The sequence below is a fragment of the Notothenia coriiceps genome, unplaced genomic scaffold (assembly GCF_000735185.1).
Source record: "Notothenia coriiceps isolate Sejong01 unplaced genomic scaffold, NC01 NC01_scaffold00038535, whole genome shotgun sequence".
NCBI classification, from domain to species: domain Eukaryota; kingdom Metazoa; phylum Chordata; class Actinopteri; order Perciformes; family Nototheniidae; genus Notothenia; species Notothenia coriiceps.
The window spans coordinates 157,696-181,571 of NW_011371236.1; the positions used below are offsets into that span (position 1 = coordinate 157,696).

The 23,876-nt window shown below is 40.9% G+C and overlaps 1 protein-coding gene across 1 annotated transcript in view; it reads left to right on the forward strand.

The window, feature by feature from the left end:
- The window catches only part of arap1 (ArfGAP with RhoGAP domain, ankyrin repeat and PH domain 1), a 38,201-nt gene that overhangs the window by 9,658 nt on the left and 4,667 nt on the right, over positions 1-23,876 (forward strand). Inside the window, exons 6-27 of the mRNA XM_010797869.1 lie at positions 27-255; positions 3,503-3,609; positions 4,619-4,818; positions 5,131-5,216; positions 5,520-5,702; positions 13,233-13,407; positions 13,790-13,924; positions 14,414-14,549; positions 14,956-15,058; positions 15,735-15,927; positions 16,142-16,187; positions 16,451-16,614; positions 18,010-18,222; positions 18,946-19,051; positions 19,154-19,301; positions 19,674-19,757; positions 19,943-20,020; positions 20,186-20,303; positions 21,015-21,128; positions 21,211-21,356; positions 21,436-21,518; positions 21,921-21,980. Coding sequence (XP_010796171.1) covers positions 27-255; positions 3,503-3,609; positions 4,619-4,818; positions 5,131-5,216; positions 5,520-5,702; positions 13,233-13,407; positions 13,790-13,924; positions 14,414-14,549; positions 14,956-15,058; positions 15,735-15,927; positions 16,142-16,187; positions 16,451-16,614; positions 18,010-18,222; positions 18,946-19,051; positions 19,154-19,301; positions 19,674-19,757; positions 19,943-20,020; positions 20,186-20,303; positions 21,015-21,128; positions 21,211-21,356; positions 21,436-21,518; positions 21,921-21,980 — 2,907 coding nt within the window. The remainder of the gene's footprint in view (positions 1-26; positions 256-3,502; positions 3,610-4,618; positions 4,819-5,130; positions 5,217-5,519; positions 5,703-13,232; positions 13,408-13,789; positions 13,925-14,413; positions 14,550-14,955; positions 15,059-15,734; positions 15,928-16,141; positions 16,188-16,450; positions 16,615-18,009; positions 18,223-18,945; positions 19,052-19,153; positions 19,302-19,673; positions 19,758-19,942; positions 20,021-20,185; positions 20,304-21,014; positions 21,129-21,210; positions 21,357-21,435; positions 21,519-21,920; positions 21,981-23,876) is intronic.

The window sequence follows — 23,876 nt, forward strand, 5'->3', positions numbered from 1 at the left end:
GCGGCTCTCCTCCCCCCCCGCCCCAGAAGAGGAGGCGCTGGGGAGGGGGTCGATCTCGTCTCCGGTCTCCTCGATTGTGGGGATGCGAGCCTCCTCCTCCGACTGCGGGACGAACTCAGGATGGGCCATGAAGCTGTGGATGGAGCTACGGGACTCTGGGCTCTCCAGCCCCACGTGCAGGGAGCTGCGGAACGCATTCACCACCTTAATCTGGAACAAAGAGAAGACGTCAGAGGGCTGAAGATGTATGAAAGTGTGATGCAATGACAGGCAGCGGGGGCTGATGGGAAATATGGTGGTTGAATGGCTGAATCTGGCAGGGAGGTGCAAAAAAACACAATTTCAACACGTGAGAACTGGATGGGAGCAACAACTCTAAAACACATCAACACAAATGCTAAAAAAAAAAGGTCAACACGATAATGGAGTGCAGGAAGGAGACCAAAAATCCACCAAATCAGATGCAACACACGCATGCGCACACAGAGGGTTTGAACCGCTGACTTTTATATTCTGCCGTATCTGTTAAATATATGGTTTAAGACTCCACCAGTTCTTTCTGACTCACAGCTGTCTGGCACTGCTTCATCCAGAGGTGTGAGATTGAGTTCTCTCACACTGAACTTTTATTTAACGAGCTGGCTCTGTGCACGGAGCATTGTCATGTTAAAACAGGAACGAGTCTTAATAAAAAGTAAGCTGATGATTGTTCTGTACCGGAGCATTCTGAAGACCTGAATAAAGGATGTCCGCATGCTTTAGAGCACAGACTCCAAACTTAGTGCTTTAAAACTTTCCTATTTGTATCTACAAAAACCTTAACCCCCCACCCGCCATATTTGATATGATTTCATTTATAAAATAGTGATCAAACCTGACCAAAGTGAGGAGAGCCAAATAGTTTTATAAACAGACGTTTTTGTACATTTCATAGTAAATGTGATATGATTTTAGGGTATACGTGTGCAATTCACTCAAATCAGATACACTTTGTGATATTAGGCGCTGGGGGGGGGCTTTATTTGGAGTCCAAGGCCTGTTGGATTTTAAATAGTGTAACAATCAGAAGCCTATATAACTCAGGATGTGATATTACGAAAAATAATTAAGTGTTATTTTTTGAATACAAAGTTGTTGAAACAGGTATTACTAGCATTTGTGTGTGTTTTCTAAACATGTTGTAACTGTTAGCTAGTCATAGGCCAAACTAAAATGTTAACAAATGTCAAAAATAAATAAATAAATATATTTTTAAATAACATCTGTCATTTAGGTACAGTAGTTCCTTTTGCAGCTAAATTAACAATATATACATATATACCACTCTTCTATGGTATAAGTCGTTTTAAGTAGTGAGCTTTATAGGTGCATTATTTTACTGCAAACCAAGCAAGGATAGCTTTTCCCCTCACTTTCTTTATGCTAAGCTAACCATCTCCAGACAGATGTGAAATGAATAAACATCTTCTTAAATCACTTGTAGAAAGTGCGTTTCCTCAGGATATCTTGTTCAGTGTGCTATTTCAGTGCAACATCACTAACATATTCGCATTCAATCACATTTGAATGCATAAATAAATATAGATAGAAAATTAAATAACAGTTGATATGCAAGAATAGTGTCACTAGTGTTCTCTGGGGGTCTGAGGCCACTTTCCCAACTATCAATTCAGCCTTTAACACTTTCAAACAATACCCTGCCCAGGGCTCTCGACTAACTTTTTTCACCATCCTCCCGGAACCGTCCCGAAATACAATCTAAGCCGTCCCGAAATTAATGTGGACCGTCCCGAATTTAAAATATTAGTTTTTCTACCACTTATCATTAGTTAAAATCATTCAAAGTGACCTTTAACATAAATAAAACATCATACAAATCATTAGATGATAATTCATCAACCTTTTTATTTGAGTAAATCAGTCAATCACATGACAAAGGCCAAATATATTTAAACAAACGCACAAACGAGAAAATTACTAATATTGAATCAAATCAAGTCCCATCCAATTAACAAAAAAAATCCAACACTCTGTCCTGAAGACAGAACCCAGAGTAACCACTAACCAGGAGGACAGTCTGGAACACAGTCAGGCGACCTTTACAAACTGCCCCGCCCCCTCGCACACAGACGGGAGAGAGAGATCTCGTCTGGATTGGAAAGCTCGAAAATACATCATAGACGCATGTTGTAGTCTTATTGCATATTAGAAACGGAGTTGGATAAACTAAAACTGCGATATAATGTTTATGTAGCAATACTACATATGACATATCTTTTTTAAATGTCTCCAGTACCGATAAAAAGTCAGATAACGTCGGAGCTTAACGTTACCACTGTCTTTAATAATTCCGGCCCGGGCGGAGCCCGTTTAATACCGGGGCTCGGTACCCATCCATACATGGGGAGAGGCGCAGCATATTGCTAAGGACTAAATACGATGGAGGGTTCTCATCTCAGCCTTATTACCCATAGGGGATGAAGAGGAGTAAGTAAATAAAGAGGCCGGCGCTCCAGGGTCTGGTTCTGCTGTGCGTTTTTGTGATGCAACGGTAAAACATTTCAGAATTCCTCCACGGGATACCATTGTCATTTTACATCACTCAACCCGCGAAATACACACACTCAGTACATAGCCTACTGTAGATAGACCCGCGAATTTGCGGGCCAGGAATTCGCGGGCACAGCCAGCTGTGCGGCTGGCTGACAGCACATGGGCACAGCTTACGTATGTGTGTGTCTGTGTGTGTGTGTGTGTGTGTGTGTGTGTGTGTGTGTGTGTGTGTGTGTGTGTGTGTGTGTGTGTTTCGCGGGTTGCTAAATGTTTTGTGTGTTTATGTTGACAAGGAGGTTTAATAATTGTGTGCTACACACAACGTGCAGTCGATTTCATTTTCATCGCCGTTTGTAGTAGAGTTAGCAGGGTATTTTTATTTTAACTCTCGTCCCAAATTCGTCCCAAAATTATTTTTTATCCTCCCTGACACTATTTTTTTCGGCCCCGGGACGACGGGACGTCCTTAAGCTCGAGCCCTGTGCAAAACACTTTATAGAAGTATTAAACTGCACGCAATAAAGCGTTTTTCTGAGTAAAATATATTTACTTATCCATATTCGACACAGTCATTACATCAGTGTGTTTAGCCTTTTCAAAAAGGGAACAGATAGAATTGATCTTAGGAGCATAGGCTTTATCATGTGCAGTGTTATATTGAATTGGTATACTGTTTTTCTCAGACGCGGAGGGATACTGACTTGTTGTGAAAAGTAACTTACAATTCTACCCGTGGTATACGCTCAGTATATCACGGCTAAGAACCAATCAGATTGCTTGATTTGACTTGTCCGTTTTATAATGAATTGCACAAAGTTACATTAGTGTAATATTAGTTTATAAATTACACTTACATCATCCTCAAAATGTAAGATAAACTAGTGGACATTAATTCAGCCTTCTTCACATTTAAAGAAGCACTAAAATGAATGTAATATTTCTATTGCAGGACTATCGTATAGGAGTGGGCATCACATCCATTGAGATGAATGTTGGAAATATTAAAGAAACAGATCGCCGTGGCTTTGATCTTACAACACCGTACCGCATATTCAGGTACTACATGTGCACAACATATCTTTTTAAATGCAATAAGAGAATCCAAACTCTTACATTTTGTGAGTCTTTGTGGGTCAATTTAAGACATTTGAGTGTTTACTTTACTTTAAGGATGGAGACATATGCATTATGTGGCTAGTCTGCATCAAGCCACAAATCTGTGTGTGTGTATGCGTTTGTATAATTTCCGTCACTTTGTTTCATGTGTATAAAGTAAAACTCTTTGTCTGACCTGGGTGTTCTTTGTGTATGTGCCTTCTGCAAGTATCTTGTGCTTACACATACTTTTATATACAGGATTTATGTTTTACCATAAGGACTTTAGATCAAAAGAAAATCAAACTTCCTGCAAAGTCAACCGTGGAGTTGGTTTTGGTGCCTCAGGGAAATTAGATCCTGTTTTTTTACTGAGAACTCCCACCGTCCAGCTTCACTCACAGTCCTCAGCTGGACATCTTTGGAGAATGTGAAAAGCTCTTTCTGTGAGTGTGTGTGTATGTGACGAAAATGGAGGCAGATATGTGTGCACAAGTATTTTGTGTTTGTGTGGTGTGTGGTCATTTGGCCGACAGTACGCAGCCTGCAGTGCAACTGCTCAGCTTGACAGGATGGGGAGAGCTGAAAAGGCTTGTGTATTTGTATAAGAGTTGGACTGTGTTGCATTTTAAGTGTTCATTTTTTAAACTAGCTGTTTAAGAAGTCTGTGTTTTAAGAACGCAGACAGTTGTGTTGTTAGCCAGTGAAAAGAGGAAGAACTCAGACATGCGAGACTGCGTCAAGCCACAAATGTGTGTGTGTGTGTGTGTGTGTTTATAAAGTTTCCAGTCTTTGACTTCAGTATATTTAGCAAAACAAAAGCAGAGTTAGAGTCAGCTCTCAGTGGATTCACGAGCATACGGATAAACTCACAGCCACGGAGCAAACACAGGCTTTTCATTCATTTGGTGGTCATCAACACCATCATGTCGGCACCAACACTCGGCCGTGTGTTTGTGTCTCTCCGCAGTTTCATCGCTGAGTCAGAGCAGCTGCGGGAGCAGTGGGTTGACTCCATGCGTGATGCCATAGGTGAGGCTCTGTCGAACAGCGAGGTGGCAGACCGGATCTGGGAGGAGCCTAGCAACAGTCTCTGTGCCGACTGTGAGGCTCCAAAGCCAGAATGGGCGGCCATCAACTTGTGTGTGGTGGTCTGCAAACGATGCGCAGGTTTGTGTGGGTAGGGGTGTATATGCGTGTATTTTTGTGTCCATGATGTTCTGTGTTCTACTTTTGTCAATGTGAAGATATTATGCTTCTCAAAGTTTTGACATTGTTGTCAGCATGTTTTTGAGTATCTTCAGCGAATACATGTCTTCAAAATGAGCTTAGAACACAGAGGATATATTGATGAATTGTTTTGCTATGTGTTGCAAGGACATGAAATAAATATCCTGTTGTTAAAAGTGGGGTTACAATAGAATTTAACAATATTGTTACACAGTCTGTACAGTCTTCATAATGTATGTTGGTGTGTTCCAGGAGAGCACAGAGGACTGGGTCCTAGCATCTCAAAGGTGCGCAGTCTGAAGATGGACAGGAAGGTCTGGACAGAGGAGCTCATAAAGGTACACGCACAAATATACACTCAAGAGTTGTTGTGTTTTCTATATGGCTGTTTGAACCCAGACAGAGCTGCAGATTTACTGAATATTTCGTTTTTCCTATGTTGATTAACACACACATTGGTTAAATATGGTTGAATAGAATGCAATGAAAATAATGATAACACAAATGTACAAGCCTTCTTGATAAACTGCACATTGTACATGTATGTTGTCAAAAGACGGTCCACATCTTGACCTCTACAAAAATGCCTCCTACTCGTCTTAATGTGGAAATACTTCATCTAAATCCTACCTGTGTTGCAGGTGTTCCTGTTGCTGGGCAACGAGCGGGTTAACAGTTTCTGGGCAGCTAACATCCCGCCAAGTGAAGCCTTGGTCCCCTCTAGCTGCAGCGAGGAGAGACGCCGCTTCATCACCAATAAGTACCGGCAGGGCAAATACAGGAAGTACCACCCTCTGTTCGGAAACCAGAAAGAGCTCAACAATGTAAGTGTTAATCCGCTGCTTTGATTGTAACCCCTGTGTTTACGATTTGAATATACAGTACACATTGTTTTCAGTGGTTATAGAGATTTAATTTATAAAATATAAGACGTTGTACATTTAAGTCACCGTTAGTCAACAGACCTTGAGAAAGAGATGCTTTTGTGCATAAGGATGATTTAGAGATGGTTAGAATAGCAATCCACTACAATTTGGTTTTGATGAACAAAAAGTCAGCTAGCCTAAGCCCTCTAATTTAGTTTATGTAACAGGCAGCAATTTTCATGTAGCTTTTTTAAGTCACTGAGTATTGAAAAATACAAACAGCTTTTTTTAGTGTTTATTCGTGCAAGTTTAGCATGAATGAATGTCACCTTTTGTCTTTGGTTCGCCTTTGTTATGGCAAAAACTTTATATAACATTTAAATAAATAGAAACTCCATAAGCTGATTAACACTTTAATCTGCTTTCATTATATATCTTGCTACAATGCCTTATGTATTAGCGTAAAGCAGACCTGAAATAGTTCCTGAAATCAGCAGCCTCTGTAATGTTTTCAACCAAATCATGACCATGAGAATCTAAATCATTTCAAATCATGACACTAAACAATAGCCTTTATCCCATCATGATGACCTTATTATCATTTATGTGTCTTCTGAAGGGTACGGTTGAATGTAGTTACTTACAACTCCCTTTTACACACAACACAGTCAGTCCTTTAAGACTTTTTTTCCTGCAGCTGTGTGCGTATGTCTCAAACAGGTTGAGTTGTGACTGAACTCTGCACTGCAATACACAAACAGCATACACCATACATCTGAGTGTTTACTAATCAGATCATGAGTAAGACTCCAAGAATAAAGAAATGTCATGACTGTTTTTTTATTAATCTGTCAGATTGATTCACTGAAAGAAAGAGGAACAATAAAGCAGCTATTCCTGTGAGACCAGTTCAAAAGAATGCAGAACAAATAAGTAAATCGCTGTGTATGTGTATATGTAAATAACCTTCTAAGAGTCAACATTAATTTAAGCATCTGTTAAATCCCTCATCAAACTCATCATAAAAGTCCAAAATAAGTGTGTTGTCTCACATTTTCCAGTCAGTGACAATAAAGTAGCCAGTCTAAAGTTAACTCTTTCACTGCGTGATGTTTTCTCCTTTTTTAGCAAGCTGCTTTTGTTACTTGAACTCAAAGTGGGGCATCCATGAGACTGAATTGAACTCACGGTAGGAGGAAGAAACGCAGGTTTTTAGATTGCAAAAAAGCTTACATGTTAAGCACAGTCGGCTGAATGCATTAATCAGAATGAATTACATCAAGAGACAAGCTAAACATCGCTCCTATTAGAGTAATAGGAGCGTTATTTTATTTTTTACAAACTATCTCCTGTGAATTCCTGGCATGCCTCTGAGTCACCATAGTTTGCAAAACATATAAGCTCATACTAGTGTTGTAAGAGAATCAGCAATGTAGGGCAGACATTACAAAGAAGGGAGGAATTACAGTACCTGTAGACAAGAGCCCTCTCAGGATGCACTACCTGTGTATATGTCCTTGTTAATGTGGGAACCGTTGCCCTGTCAAAGTGATAAAGTTGGTCAGTAAAAGTCAGAAGTAGGACCCTGGGGGCTGTTTCCGTGCTGCTAGATTCGGGGGTTTTATGTTGTGCTCCGCTGTGTGTGGTGAATGTGTCAGTGTGTCAGCCCCTGCTTGCTCATTCATTAGCTGCTTAACCCACTTACCGCAAACTGTGGACTGCTCAACGACTGTGTGTGTGTGTGTGTGTGTGTGTGTGTATGTGTGTGCGCGTGATTCACATTAGACACCTGACTGACTTCTATTCTTCCTCCCTGAAGCGTTCTAGCCTGTGTGTGAGTCACTATGTTTGGGAAGTGCAAAAGGAGATAAAGGATGTTTTCTTATTGTCTATACCAATTATTGCTTGTTTTGTTTCAAACCATTTTCATTGAGCTGCTGCAGGTCGTCCTCCATGATGGTTATCTCTCTCTGCGTTATTTGAGAATGTGACCAGTTCTCTGTCTCCCTGTAGGAGAACTAACTGCCTCTCATTTTAAACAGATGCTGCTCTACCTGTTTCTTAAATCCAAATGCTTTGCTTCCCTCACTTCTGCGTTGCTATTCATTTGACTTGGGTGTGTCTTAAGAAAGAATATACTCTACAATGTGTTTGTGTTAGCTAAGTAGTTGTGTGCACAGGCTTTGCCAATCAGACAGTGTATGTGTGTGTGTTTGTGTGAAAAGTAGAGAGAAACAGACGTGTGTGTCCTGTGTGAGTACTGGAGTGTCTCTGGCTCAGGTTTATTTATCAATTGCACGCTTTTTACCTCCACTTCTGTTTCCTTTCTTCTTTGTTTTTCCTTTCTTTTTTTCTGAATGTGACATCATTACTCACGGCTGTAGCTGGAATGTGCTGTAACTCCGCCTCCCCCCTCTCCCCCTCCTCATTGTTTGGCTGCGACTGCAGAAGAAAGTTGATCTCTCCACTCCTGGCTGCTTTTCTTAACTTTCCTGCTCGACTCAAGCATCTCAAACTGATTTTATTTTTGCCATTCGCTACTTTTCGTGCCTCCAAACTGACACTAAGACACAGGAGAGATTAAAGGGAACTGAAAACCTACAAGTAAGTGTGTGTGAGCTGTAGGAAACAGTACTGAAAGTATTTTGTGTGTATTTGTGAATTATTTCAGTGGGTTTTAAGGATTGTAGGGTAGTGTTAGTTCAGAAATGTGTGTCAATGGACTTTGGATCTCTGACAGCACTGTATATGAGCTCAGTGCTCTAAAACAAACACATATTTACATGTATTTGTGTGGCATAGTTTTATCTTGAGACTATAAGAACTGTTGTGTTGTTGATCTATGTCAGCGAGCACATAAGAGTTATTGTGTGTATGCTTTCCACTGGGAGTGGGTGGAGATACATTAACATGCATTTGAATGTGTGTAGTCATGTTTCTGTGCCTTTTGTGTGTGTGTGTGTGTGTGTGTGTGTGTGTGTGTGTGTGTGTGTGTGTGTGTGTGTGTGTGTGTGTGTGTGTGTGTGTGTGTGTGTGTGTGTGTGTGTGTGTGTGTGTGTGCTGTGTACGAGATGATAGGCTCACCTCTGTCAATGGGCATCATTGTCTCCCTCAATCCCCTCCTGCTCTGTGTCCCCCCTCTCTTTGCCTCTCTCTTTTAGGCAGTCAACTATTGATGCTTTCAACAGCCTTTCATTCAATAGTTGGGTTTCATATTCTCTTGCAAAAACAAGTTTGTATGAGGAAATATTTCAACATCAACTTTTACACACCAAACATATACTGTGTAGAATGGCCAGCCATGAGCCTGTGTTACTTCATGGTGTCTTATTATAATACTTCCCTCAAAGCCTCTTGATTAACTTATCAAACAACCCACCCTCCCCCCCTTTGTTTATGAGAGAGCAAAGAAGCCAAAGAGCACTGGGTGGAGCATAAAGATGATTGGCAGGGACATTTACGGTATTGCGTTAAGTTGTGAAACACAAAGGGAAGTGTGGCAGCTTTGTAGTATGATTGTGCCAAGTTTGACTTGCTTACTTTTAAAAGTGCAAGAAAAGATGCAGTGACAAAGTATGTTTTTCCAAAGAGTCTAAAATCCATACACTGATCCCACTTTATATTAAACATCACATGTTTGTTATAAGCATAGTATGAGTTAATATCTTCCCACCTGAACAACCACAACCTATGGCTACTCCCATTCTTCTTGAGTTGTGTCTATGTTGACTTTATGTCAGTGACGTTCAGCGTGTTTTCGTTACTTATTATAGCAAGCAGACTCAGCTGAGAGGCAGTAGTTAAACTTTTTTATGGGCCTGTATTTATGCTTTTTATAGTTTTGGAAAGTGACTTCCATAAAATAAGAAACCTTCCAACTTAGTCCCTTCATTTCAACATTCACACTTTAGGGTTTTAAGTCATAAAACATGTTCAATTGTACTGCGTGATGGAATCTGCTGTCTTGTGTATTTCCAAATGATTTTCTTTTCCTCCCTATCTGTCAGCCTTTTTCTGTGTGTCTGCCTTTCTGTTTTTCCTCTATGCCATATATTCATACTCTTCTCTTTCCCTTTACCATCTGTCTGGATTTTCACCTCCACCTCCTTCCCCATCTCCCTCTCTGTCCCTGGTGATGTAATGACGGAACATATGTGGATATCTGCTTCTCATTTAATACAAGGACGTGCATACACACATGTAGAAATGTGTGTTTTTTTGTTGAACATTCGCTATATGCTCAAATGAACAAAGCAGAGTGGGCTGCATGTGTGCGTCTGTGCATAGGAGGTCTGAGTGTGTTATGTCCAGTTTGTAGCCAAGTACAATCAGGGTCTGATTAATGTGCCCCTCAAAACGCTTTCATCTTCTTCTCACAATATTTTTCTTTCTTCTGTACCTCTCATTGCTTACTTAGATTCCGTCCCATTAAACTGTGGAGGCCAGATGGAGGCCAGTGATTTCAGACACACCCAGATAAAATCTCTCGGACTCTTTCTTTCTCACTCTCTGGGGAAATTGGGAAGGATTCTAGAATTCCCTTCTCTTCTCTTTTTCCTTCTCTCTCTGTGTCTGTGTGTGTGATTACATTACTCCCTGTTTCATAGACAGCAGATGTTGGAGGGCGTGAGGTCTTCAAACACCCTTTTCCTTGTTGTACTTTGTTCTGATTGGTTCCCTTAGTCAGAATGCACATGGTTAGGCTATTGATTCCTTACCGGACACTGACCTACATACAACACACACACACACACACACACACACACACACACACACACACACACACACACACACACACACACACACACACACACACACACACACACACACACACACTACTTGTCTATAGCAAGGTACTCTCCTTGAACTGCATTGTGCTTGCGGTCAAATTAGAGTATATTTTTGCTGTGGCTCAGCTCGTAGCATCGCGGCTAATGTTAGCCTGCAGGGATTAATCTGAAGTATTGGCTTTTGTGGCCGGTCAATTTGATGGTTATAGTTAATAAAATTGGAGTCACCAAATGGGCTTCTGTTCTCTCATAGCCCGAGTGCCACAGAGCAGGCTAAAACCACCAGGTTGTATTGTAGTGTACAAGATTCCCACATTTGAGCTAGTCATCATATTAGTTGAGTTGTTCCCCTGGGAAAAAAAAGATTGTATAGGATATTCAAGCAAAAGAAAAGAAGGATGCAAAATATATATAGTTAATAAGTCTCTGGCAAAGGAAAATAGAAAGTGCAATGCCATATCCAAACAGAAAAAAGGTGAAAACAAAACAAATGTTTCCGTCAAACTGACTCCAGTGATCAGCAGCATATTGTTTCCCTTTGATCCAGGATTCCAAGATGATGCTGCCAACATGCTGGGACTTTTCCTACAGTTTCATGTTGTCGATTTACAGACTGAATTAAATCTATTGAACCTTCTCAACCCGGTGTTTCACTGTTACCTATTGTCGCTGATTTAGACAAAGTTATTTAAAAAAGATAAAAGGACAGGATAAAACTTGAACATTATTACTTGAGCAATATTTTCTTACTTATAAGTGTCTATGTGAGTTTGGTTTTAAAAGCCTAATTACAGCACATTATTATGACTTTTAATTGGTCATCTGCATTTTTAGACACAAGTTGTATGTTTAAGTGTGCCTGAAAACGACACCTGTATTATTTGTTCCTCGTGTAAATGTTATGAAGCTGCTAAAAGCAATGAAAACTTAGAGTAACATTGATTCCCAAGCCCAAAAAACAGCCTTATCGCTGCAACCATATGATCCACTCGAGGAGACTGTTCTAAAATGGGGTGCATTAAAATTGAATTGATCAGAATTGCAGTTGGTGTGTGTGTGGGCTTAACAAATTGCTCAAATAGAGGAGGGGTTCTGTCTGTGTGTGTGACAGAGCGCTGTGGAATTTCAGATCCAAGAGAGCTTATTGGTTTTAACAGAAGACAATGTGGCCACATGGGTTTGTGTGTAATTGCGTAAGTCTAAGTTGAGTTCCTCAGCTGTGAAAACACTGCATCCTCCTTCACTCAGTCACAACATCTTTCCTATTGCACCTCCCCCTACTTCCCTTACATTTGAGTGTACAATATTTGGACATAATATCAGTCTCGACAACAATGTAGTTCTTGTCAGGTACAGTAATCTGTGTTTGTTAGTCATCACATGGTTGAAAAGTAAATAATCTCTTTATGGCGATGATAATCCTCTAATAGGAATTTAAATAGTTGTTTGTTGTTTTAAGAGATTCCTTTCATTTAAGTTTTTTCTCTTTTTTCAACTTATGTCAATTATTGTTTTTTTTGTTTCTCCGCAGATATGTGTGAGACTATTTTATAGCCCACAATGTTTTTGGTCATATGACTTTAATTCAATTGGATCCAGTTGAAATATTGATAATACCCTTTTAGTTCCTTTAGTAAAACAAAGGGGGAAATATCAGTAAATGTAACACTTCAATACCACCTACAGTACATGAGCTGCATTGTGCCTCACACAAAGAGCAGCACAAGTTTATAAGACCACATGAGTTAGCTTTTCATCAGCTCTCAAATATGTGTCAGCTCACCAGTGCTCCACTAAAATAAAGCTTGGAGACTTACTGACCAATCACTATAAAATGGCTCCAGGTTACTTTGTTATTAAAATTGCATACAGAGGATTTAGAGTGGAATCAGCAAATGAAATTAGAAATTATTAACATTTGGAAGTTTTATAATAATAATAATACCCTCCACAGGTCCTATAAATCCCCAAATAATTACATTTTATATTTAAAGAAAACATAACAAACAAGACACACTGCATATCTTCTACTTGGCAGAGGCATAGCGGTGTTGACAGGTACTGACCAAAGTAACCAATCAGAAAGCTGCACACTCTGGTTATGGAACAACAGGGCCTGCTCCAGGTTTGAACCAACCTCAACAAAAAAAAACACACACACACACACACACACACACACACACACACACACACACACACACACACACACACACACACACACTGAGTTTGACCTCAGCTGTTTCCTTTGAAATCAAGCTGCCAGAGGACATGGTATCATTAAAGCCAGGTCAGCAGCTGCAGGACCAAATAACAGAAGTCATCAGTTTAGTATCATTCTTACTCATTAGCGTTTTTTATCTCTTTCTTTCTCTGTCATGTTATCTCCCTTTCCCACTCTGTTGCATTTTCCCTTACAAACCAGACAGTGGTTTAATAGTGTTGTTAAAGTGTCTCTCTCTTTTGTCTTACCAGTTTTTGGCCATTTAAGATTTTGTAATTCTATTCAATTGAAAAAATATGCTAATTTGACATCTGATATGATCCTTTAGTATGTATTTCACCAGGCCTAGATAGTATTTTTACATATTGAATCTGCCCTTGACCTGCATGAGCAACACATCGTTGTCTCCATCTGCAATTTCTGTACATGAGAATTTAATCTTGTTTTGATTTTTACCTCTTTTCTCCTTTTCTCCAGGCTCTTCTTATAAATGTGCAGGGCAGTGATGTGCTGGAGACGTTGAGCCTGATCTTCTGTGGTGCAGATGTAAATTGTCCAACTGGAATGCCAAGTTCGCCCTCTGCTCTCTCCCTAGCCACCACACACACACAGCCCCTACAGGCGGAGTTAATCAGCCACAACCTCAACACAGGTACAGTAAGACATACAGCTTTTTTTTTAACTCATCAAACTATTTATTAAAGACAGATAAGATGCATACAGTATTTGTATGTGGATTAAATCCATGATGATTTGCTTTATACTGTATGTTCTGTAGGCCTAATATTTGTATATTTTAAGGGTATGAGAGTTGAGCGCACCTTCCTTATACTTCCTTAATGTTTCATAACCACATTCCTGTCATACCAAGGAGTGTTGGGATGTATAACATTTTCCATTTAACTTTAAGAGATGCACTTCTCCTATTTCAGATAGATTCTCAGTAAATGACAGTCTGTACAGTAAATGACAGTCTGTACAGTATGTTCTAGGTTTTCTCCAATAAAATAATTGTATTTTTTTTTCTCCTGCAGAACTACCACGGTCAGAGCCGGGTGGAGGCATGGACACGAGACCTTACTTGCCAGCACCTTGTGTGTCTCACAATGGCTTCCTTTTCAAGACTGCATCCATGGCCCGGGCTATTACAGAGCGCAAGGCCAAAGAGGGTATTTACACACAATATCCAACACTAACACTTACTTACACAGTAAAAAAGAACACATAATAATTCATATTCAATGTTTTTCATTTTGTTTATTTTTCTCCATTTACAAGCTTATGAAAGCCACAGATGAACATCTAAACATACAAAACAACGCAAAAATAATTTCGAAAGAATGTTCTTGTGTATATTAAAATTACACATGGACATCATATCCTAGTCTCTTTTTTGTTGTGAAGCCATCTTCTTAGTCATACGTCAGTTAAAAAATTGGCTTCTTTATTAGCACACAATGAAGTTAAAATGGCACCCAGAGAACAGACCTCTGCTGACGCCTCAAGCCCTATTTTGCAACTTTAAAGTGTTTATTTGTTGTCCTTGGCTTGTGAACAGAAAATGTAACATCCTTGATGGAGGCAACTGCAGTCATTTGTATTATTATAATTATTCATATTCTCTCTATTTCTTCATCTCTATTGTTCCCTTCATGTAGAGTTCAGTCGTCGCTGGTGCACGCTCAATGATGGCACCTACAGCTACTATGAGAGTGACAAGAACTCAAACCCTAACGGAGCTCTGAAGGCTTCAGAGATTGTCTGTCTGGCTGTTGACCCACCTTATAGACATGGGTACACACACACACACACACACACACACATACACACACTCACACTCACACTCACACTCACACTCACACTCACACTCACACTCAACACACTCACACTCACACTCAACACACACACACACACACTCACACTCACACTCAACACACTCACACACAGACACACACACACCAATCCATTACCCCTTCATTTTAATGTCTGTATTAAATTACTTTTAGTAAATACAAACTGAAATAATATGCATAACCAAAACTGAATACGCGTGTTATTGTACATATTCATCTGTCAGGTGAAACCAAATACACGTCTGGCATGACCATTTTTTTTACACAAAATTACATCTTTTACAGTATCACATCAATATATCACTTTCTGTATCAATTTCTCCTAACCCCTATTTCAAACCCATCAGGTATGAACACACCTTTGAACTGTACTCTGAGTCAGAGCGTCTCTATCTGTTCGGCACTGATGACCCAGACGGCCACAAGGAATGGGTCAAGTCTATTGCCAGGGTAACCACCAAAACATGTATTTTCTAGACCCTCAATCATATCCTTCTGTTTCTTTTCTCCCTAGGTGAACCCTAGTTATTCATTTTCTGTAGTGAAATTGCAGAGCTCTGATGCTTAAAAGAAAAATGTAGTTACAGGCTGCATAGTGATCAGGACAGGGCTAGTGAATTGTGACTTTTTCCCTTTGTCACTTATTTTCCAGCATTCTTTACAGCTGATATAATGGTCAGCTGCATGATGATGTAAAATAAAGCAACTACTGCTGAAACTACTGGAAGTCAGTGCAGTATAAGAGTAAGGTTGACTCATAGTACTGTACTATTTTTGTAAAAACATGCTCAAAATCATGCATAACCTATCATTTTAAATGATATGCAAGATGCTGGATTGCCTAAATTGCATCTATTGGCTGTTTCTGTTTACCTGAGAATTTAAAAACACAAATGCCAAGTTGGTAGATGGACAGAATATCCATGGCTCCTGAATGTCTAGCCACAAAGACACATTATCCTTTCATACCATTGAAGTACTTTACAAGAGCTTTAACCTTTTTTCACAATTTAATTAGTATTGGTTTTCTCAGGCTGAAGTGCTTAAATCCTCTTTAAAAGAGGAGCGAAACAATAAATAATGTGCAATGTATTACATAGCCGTAATGTCCCCGTTTTGTTTGTAGAGCCTGATCCCGGCCTCTGCAGAGCCGCTGCTGAGGTTAGCTTTTGAGCGGATTGGGCGGCTGAAGTGTAAAGACGGCTTGAACCTGCAAACATCCAAGGTGGGCTGGTTTGCTCTGGTGGGTTCCACACTTCACGCCTACCTGGAGGACAGCCAGGGAGAGGAGATCCACCTCCGCAAACTGAATGAGCTCTGTGAGTAAAACACATACAGACAAATACGCACACAAACAGCACTTTTACTACATACTATACTGTGTACACATAGTGAAAGGGAAGTGTGCTCCGAAGGATTCTTGACAGAACAGTCATTTGAAAAGAAACCAGAAAGAAACATATCAGATACAGTATTTTGACGCACAGGCATACTGTGAATAATAAATGATTCCTCCGTGTTTGTGTCTCACAGCAATTCAACAAGACAATGAGGTGCTTGTTCTGGTGGAGAGAGGCAGGTGAGCGGGGATATCAGGTTCATTGGGTTTGCTACAATAGTGATAGTTTAAATAAATGTTTGCTCCAGTGTTTGACTTCACAACCTGTTCCCAAATGTCAAAACACAAAAATGTATTCTTTATTGCTACCGTCCGTACACCTTTTCAACGTGTTCCCCCTTACTCCCATGCTCTTTTTCCATCTTTTCTTCTCTTTCTGAATGTTATATTCCCTCTTTATCCCTTCCCTTTTCTCCTCTGTCGTTCTCTCTCTCTTTATGCAGGACTTTGTACATAGAGGGTGAGAGGAAGTTGGATTTTGCCGGCTGGTGTACGGCCATCCAGGCAGCAGCGGGGAGTGGAGGAGACACACTGAGCCAGCAGCAGCTGACGGAGACAGACATACCTGTCATGGTGCACAGCTGCATCGGCTACATCACGCAGTGCGGTGAGACACGGCCATTTAGAGAGTTACCTTATTCTCTCTGTTGCTCACTGTGTCAACATCCAAAGGCACACACTCATCTAAATGCACACATCCATGCTCCTTATCTTTGACACACACATTGGCTCTGCTTTCATTTACATCACAGGAATATATTCACTTGTACACAGTCTACATTGCTGTACTGTATGTGATTTTGGTCTTTTGAGGGCCTTACTGTGTGTGTGTGTGTGCACACTTGGCGCTTTCTATGTGTTTGGCCTCATGTGATTATAATGGCAGGAGTTCAGCCCAACGGACTTCAAGGTGTGTGTGTGTGTGTGTGTGTGTGTGTGTGTGTGTGTGTGTGTGTGTGTGTGTGTGTGTGTGTGTGTGTGTGTGTGTGTGTGTGTGTGTGTGTGTGTGTGTGTGTGTGGCAGGCAGGCAGGCTTCATTTTGCTGATATCCTCTACTTTCTGTCTGAGATGTTAATCCCTCTGGTCAGCTTTCTGGGAAACCAGGGCAACTGTCCTCATTTCCCCATTAATGAGCTGATAATGGTCATTCACCTTGACACATTTGCATTACCATCCTTTTTGGCGTTATTAAGTTCTTGGAACCCTTTAAACAGTGACTTGTTATTGGTGTTAGGAGCCATATGAGGAACTGCAGTCACTTGGCCCACATCATCTTGTCCTGACAGGTCTGTCATAAAGGAACTACACTGTGACCAAGCCTCAGTTGAGAAATCACACACTTGGTTGAAACAGGATTTTAGTCATGACTCATTGCTACATACTGTAAAGCAGCAGAGCCAGAACCCCTCTAGTGGAAATGCCTTGCAAATGTTCACACCCCAGGCTCTTTATTTTCTAATTTGACACAAACTGACACAAAATTGTAAACATATTTTAGTGATGGCCCCTCTATTAACAATGTATTTGCAGATATTTTGCAGTTTTGTCTTATTTTTGATAGAATAATGTTTGAATACACATTATTTGACGTCACTGAATAGGAACATCAAAGTATTAGTCTTTTAAAAACAATACAGCAGCAGCAATTTGCATAAAACAATAACAAATCTAATAACCACATATTTTGTCCTCATGACCAATCTCTAATGTTGCAACAATATTATGCATTGATCCTCTTATTACCCCAAAATAAGTCTAGTTTTGAGGAGGAATACACTTTATACATGCTGTCCATCTTTGTTTTGTATCATGATTTCAGTTTACAATCCTAAATGTAAACTCGGCTGTTCTGTTTAAGCAGAAATATGACTATCAACTTGAAGGAACAAGGTTTTTTTAAATAATCAGTGTTGTAACAGTGTGTACTTTCTCTTATGGTATCGACAATGGCCTGTGTTTCTAACAATATGTTTTTTGTGTGTGATTGTTTTGTTTTTCTTAGGCTTGACCTCTGAGGGGATATATCGTAAGAGCGGTGTGAACTCTCGTGTGGCCGCGCTGTGCGAGAGATTTCACCGTGACGCCCGCAGTGTTCGTCTGAGGGAAGGAGAGCACCAGGTGGACGACGTCTCCACCACACTCAAACGCTTCTTCAGGGACTTAGAGGAGGGGCTGTTCACGTCAGAGGAATCCAAAGCCTGGCTAAGTGCTGCTGGTAAGATTCAGAAGATGGTTGTTGTGCACTGCAGTTTAGTGAAGTTGTGATTTCGGGATGGGTTTATTCTTAAAAACATTTTTTTCCTAAACCAATCCAGCCTTACGAATATATGTATGTTTATTTTATCAGGTTTGAAGATACTGTTAGACATTTGGTTCCTCTCCAATATAATGGAGGTGAAAAAGGGATACGTCTAGTCTTTTTAGGATATTCCACATTCCTCGCTCTGGACTGTTTTACCGTCTTAACACTTAAGGGACTTCTTTCTACCAAAGAAGTATTCCCAACAGACTTCATGTTGCATGTCTGTTTACTTAAATGTAGGTAAAGGGGGAATAAACTGTTCAAAAAGTCTTTTCACATCAAGAAAGTTCAGTCAAACTCTTGAATGTTGTTTTTTGTACTACTCTTAAATATATTGGAAGCAGTTTCCTAGAGAGGCTGCAACTGCGTGACATCTTGTTTCATATCATGTTGAGCATGATTTTCAAAAGTTTGAACTTGTGTGCATGTGAGATCACAGGCAAACATTTTTTCATTTCTCTCTCACTGTTTCTGTCCTCATTTTTTATATCTCTATCCCCTTCTCCCACAAATTCATTCTCTCTCTCCCTTTGGTTGTCATACTCTTCCTGACACTCTGGGATCTTGCTTCTTTTTAAAACCCCTCTGTATTCATGATTTTATCTTTCCTTCTCCTCTTTTATTCTCTTACTCAAGGCATTCAGGAAGAAAGCCAGAAAATCTCCCAGTTCCAGCTGCTGCTGAAAAGACTTCCTCGTGTCAACAAGGCTACACTACAAGCCCTTATCAACCATCTCTTTTGGTGAGAAACACACACAAACACACATTGATAGAGTATCATCTGGTATCTGTGTGCATGTCTGTTTGCAAATACCCATGTGTGTTTTCCCCGAATGTGTTTCAGCGTGCAGCGTTTTTCTGAGCTGAACCAGATGAACCTCCATAACCTGGCCATAGTGTTCGGCCCCACACTCTTCCAGACGGACGGGAAGGACTACACTGCAGGCCGCGCCGTAGAGGACCTCATACAGCACTACACACTCATCTTTGAGGTCAGACTCACTGCTCACTGTTCGCATGTGGGATGACAGGAGGGCAAAACAGTTTGTTCTCTAAGCTGATTGATTTATCTGAAGTGATGGTATCAGAAAACTGCAGACACAACAATGAGTCAAAAGATATGAAAGGGTGAGATGTCAACGAACATGAAATATCATATGGGCTGCAAGATTAAGCTCCAACAACTTTGAGAAACAGATAACAGTCCTATTTCATCATTTTAAGCCTAAAATTGGGAAATGAAATGCCAAGGGAGTTGCAACCAGAGATCTAAAGAATGGCTTGACGCTGCAATTCAAGTATTATATCATTTGACATTTGATTCAGTTGCATGTGTGAGTAAATGTGTGTATACTTGTTTGCAGGTGGATGAGCAGCAGCTTAAGAAGCAGCTGGAAGAGATCACTGTCATCATCAAAGTGCGAGAGACACTCAACACAAAGTTTCCCGTGAGTCACACACTATCTCGCAAAAACACTCCGGTGTTGTTCTCACACGTATATGCATGCAGATGTGTGCTGCAGTTGGACATTAATGCATTCTGTTATTTGTTGCCCTAATGCTGTTATCATTCTGTCTGACCCTTTCTGTCTGCCTGTGTATGTGTTTGTGTTCATGCGTACCGGACACTCAGAGTACTGAACCTGGCGGGCACTTCATCTGTACTGTGTACTTGGAGGAAAAGAAGGAAACAGCAGAGCAACATGTCAAGGTGACCTGGACCTTTTCCAAATTACACAACATTGCTTTGCATTTCACATTCCTGCCCAATACTTATCTCGTGACCCAGGGTGATAACAACTGCCTACATTAGTGTTTAGCCACACTTTCTAAGGAGAATTATTCTCAGGAGTAATTGTGTTACGTCGTCTCTCAGATCCCTGGTTCTATGACAGCAGCAGAGCTGACCTGTGAGGTCCTGGACCGGCGTAACATCCGGGTTAAAGACAAAGAGTACTGGAACTGCTGGGAGGTCAGCGACAAGGAGGAAATGGGTGAGAAAGAGAGGACAAATGCGTCTCTCAAATATATTGCTTGTATACACTTTTGTACATTAGGTACAGATTCCTGCCCACTTGGTTAAGAAGTTACATTTCTTTAAAATGAATATCAAAGATACAAAATGGGCCCTAAGCAAAATAAAAACAATGGCGCAAAGCTTGTGAAGTGCTCTCCACTCAACCCCAGCGTGACCTACACAAAGTGACACACAGACTCCAGAGGCAGGAAGATCATTCTCATTAACGTGAATGTGTCGTGGTTTGTTTTGAGCCTGGTATGTAGGCCAGCTGGTTACCCACCGGGAAGCCCGTAGGTGGTTTATTGGATGCCAGTAAAACTAACCTAACTTGGCAGGTTTCCCAACAAACTGATGGTGAAGAAGGAATGGTACAGGTAGCGGGAAAGAGTGACGAGAAGAGCAGGGGGGAATTCTTGTTATAATCTCTATACTGCAGATGTCACCTTTGGATTACAAAAGCTCTTTCAAGTTTAGTATGTAGGCGGGAGAGCTCAATCGGCTGCCTTTATCTGAAGCGACATTTGCAATTGTTTGCTTAAATAGAACATGTTTTCATAGCTACAAAATTGTCAATCAGGTTGTCAAAAGCTCAACCTGTTGACCTGAGATTTGTGAGGTGAAAACATGTTGAGGATTCTTCAGATTCATAAACATCAACCTGTGTTTATTGTCATTGCTCCCTCAGAACGCCCACTGCACTATCAGGAGCGAGTGTTACCCATCCTTCACTCCTTTGGCACCGACTCCCATCTGCTCATCAAGAAACACCTGGCTATGGAGGCGATGATGGTGTACCTGGGTAAACACGCAAACCCGCTGCCAACAAGATGTTTCCTCTTTGAGTTTCTGAGTTCTTTGTAATCGTTCATTCTGCCCTCCAGCCAGCAAAGTGGATTTATCCAAACACGGGATGATGAAATTCAGAGAGGAGCGAAGCATCTTGGGATTGGGACTGTCCTCTGGAAGTTTCCACGACCGATACTTCATCCTGAATTCCAGCTCTCTCAGAATGTACAAGGAAGTCAGAGTAAGATGAATAGATTCAATTCAACTCTGACATGTTTTTAATGTCACAGCTTTTCACACTTTCCTTCTGTCTCCCTCAGAGTAACCGTCCAGAGCGTGATTGGGCGGTGAAAAGCTTAAAGGTCTACCTGGGTATTAAGAAGAAACTCCGTCCTCCTACATGGTGAGCACATGTCGTGTAGCACTGATGTCACTTCTTATCCTCCTCACATTTACTGAGACGAAAACAACAAGTGGCTGCTGTGAATCGCGAGAGCTGTAAAAAAGATGACAACCGCATCCTGAGCTAACGTCACAATGAATCATTTTAAAACAACACAAACTGAAAAACATTTGTATAGCCCCATTTACTCTTGAGGGAAATGATCTAAAGGAATTTTCTATAAACTTTAATAATTAATATTCCAACATTTGGATCTGTTGCCTCATCTGGAAAAGTGAATGGGGACTTCTTAACAGAATGACCACTAGAGGGCAGACTCAATACAATAATCATCATCTCTGGGACGTTTATAATTGTTAATTTCCTCTTTCTGTGTGTGTGTGTGTGTCTGTGTGTTTCTAGCTGGGGACTAACAGTGGTGTGTGAGAGTAAAAAACAAGAGAAGCAGGAGAAACAGCAGTGGTGAGTATCTGTCCACTCCTGTGTTTACAGTGATGTATACCTGTAATACAAGACATAGCTGTCAGCGCTCATGTCGCGAGCAAACATGGTATATTCTTAGCTTTTGACTTTCATTTATCTACTCACACTAGTATCAGTAAGTATGACAAATAAAAACAAATAAGAGTTGTATTCCTTTAAGAGACGTATTTCCAGCTGTGCTACTTAAAGCGTCACACAACCTTTAAGCAGCCTTGAATGCAAACTTCTGTTTGTAGGCACTTTTCCCCTCAGTGGCAGCATGATCGCATTTTTCATGTGCATGTAAACATGAGCAATGTTAGGAAAACGCTAGCGGCTCCTCTGTAGGCACAGAAAACAGGTCAGGTCCCTGCGTGAGAGTTTGGAAAAGGAGGCATGTGAAAGGTCGGGTGCACCCAGGAGGGAAACACACATGATTACACCTGTAACCATGCCTCTGTTCTAATCCGTTCACGTATACTGTACATCGCTGTGCGCGTGTTTGAGGGCTTGTCAGTTGAATGTGTGTGTGTGTGTGTGTGTGTTCATGTTACAGTGGGCCTCTGCTCTGTCAACAGCAGTAGACATCAGCACTGTTATAATGGGAGAGCTGTTTTCTTCACGCTGTAGGCAGTATCATCTCTTTTTTAAGGCTCCATCGCCATGACGCTCTCAGGAAAAAACACACTCACCTGAGAGGAAGAAACCGAGATGTTTTCTATTATTGACTTTAACCTGTGTAGGAAGGAGAATACCCCGAGAACAATCGCGGTACTCGCATTTTGTGTCTCACACTAAAAGGATTAATTTGATGGTTGCTCTCCTTGTGTGACTAACCCGTATAGTCGCGAGCCACAGGTACTTCTCACATAAACAAAGAGACTTTTCAGACACCACCGGAAAGTATAAAATACGGAGAGTCAAACGGAAGTGTAGTCGGGAGCCTTGTAGTCGGTACGACGACTTAGTATCGCGGGTGCATAATAAAATACCGTGCTAATAAGTTTACGAGAGGTGACTCTGTGTTGTTTGTGAACTATGTCCTGATTTGTCTGCTATTCCATTTTCAACGTAAGTGTCCCTGGTATATAAATCGGTGTCAGTTTCTCTAATCCGTTTAGTTGTGTGTGTAGTGTGTGTGTGTGTGTGTTGTGTGTGTGTGTGTGTGTGTTGGTGGTGTGTGGTGTGTGTGTGTGTGTGTGTGTGTGTGTTGTGGTGTGGGTGTGTGTGTGTGTGTGGGTGTGTGTGGTGGTGGTTGTGTTGTGGTGTGTGTTTGTGTGTGGTGTGTGTGTGGGTGGTGTGGTGTGTTGTGTGTGGTGTGGTGTGTGTGTGGTGTGTGTGTGTGTGAATTCCGGTTGGCTCGAGTAAATGCACGTACACCCTAAGTTTTGCCTGGTTCAGGGGCGACAAGGTCCCGTGCTAATGGAGTCGTAAGAAGTAATTACAAGCTGTCATGTACATGAAGGGTGAGCGTTTACTTAACTTAAAGAAACGTTAATTGGCGAGTTATGTCTGGAACTAGTCGTCGTCTCCTGTTTACGACGGGGGAATAGTAGTACCAACGCGTGTTTCTGTGTACCTACTTTACTTGATATAAGTTTTCGTGCCACCTGACGATCTTATACGACTATATTAGATTATTCACAATCTTTCAAAATTCACCTAAAACTTCCCTATTGTCGTATTTTGATTCGACTGTACTCATATCAACCCAATCTTCTCTCACGTACCCATTAAGGGGAGTAAGTATTTGAAAGGTAATAAAGGGAAAGACGGACTAGAGTTGGCAGAAGAGGAGTAAGTAAAGGGAAATGAACGGTGATTTACGTTTCTGAAAGAAGTCGAAACTGGAAGGTGAAAGGTGACGGAGGGGTACTGAGAGGATGTAGGGGGGGG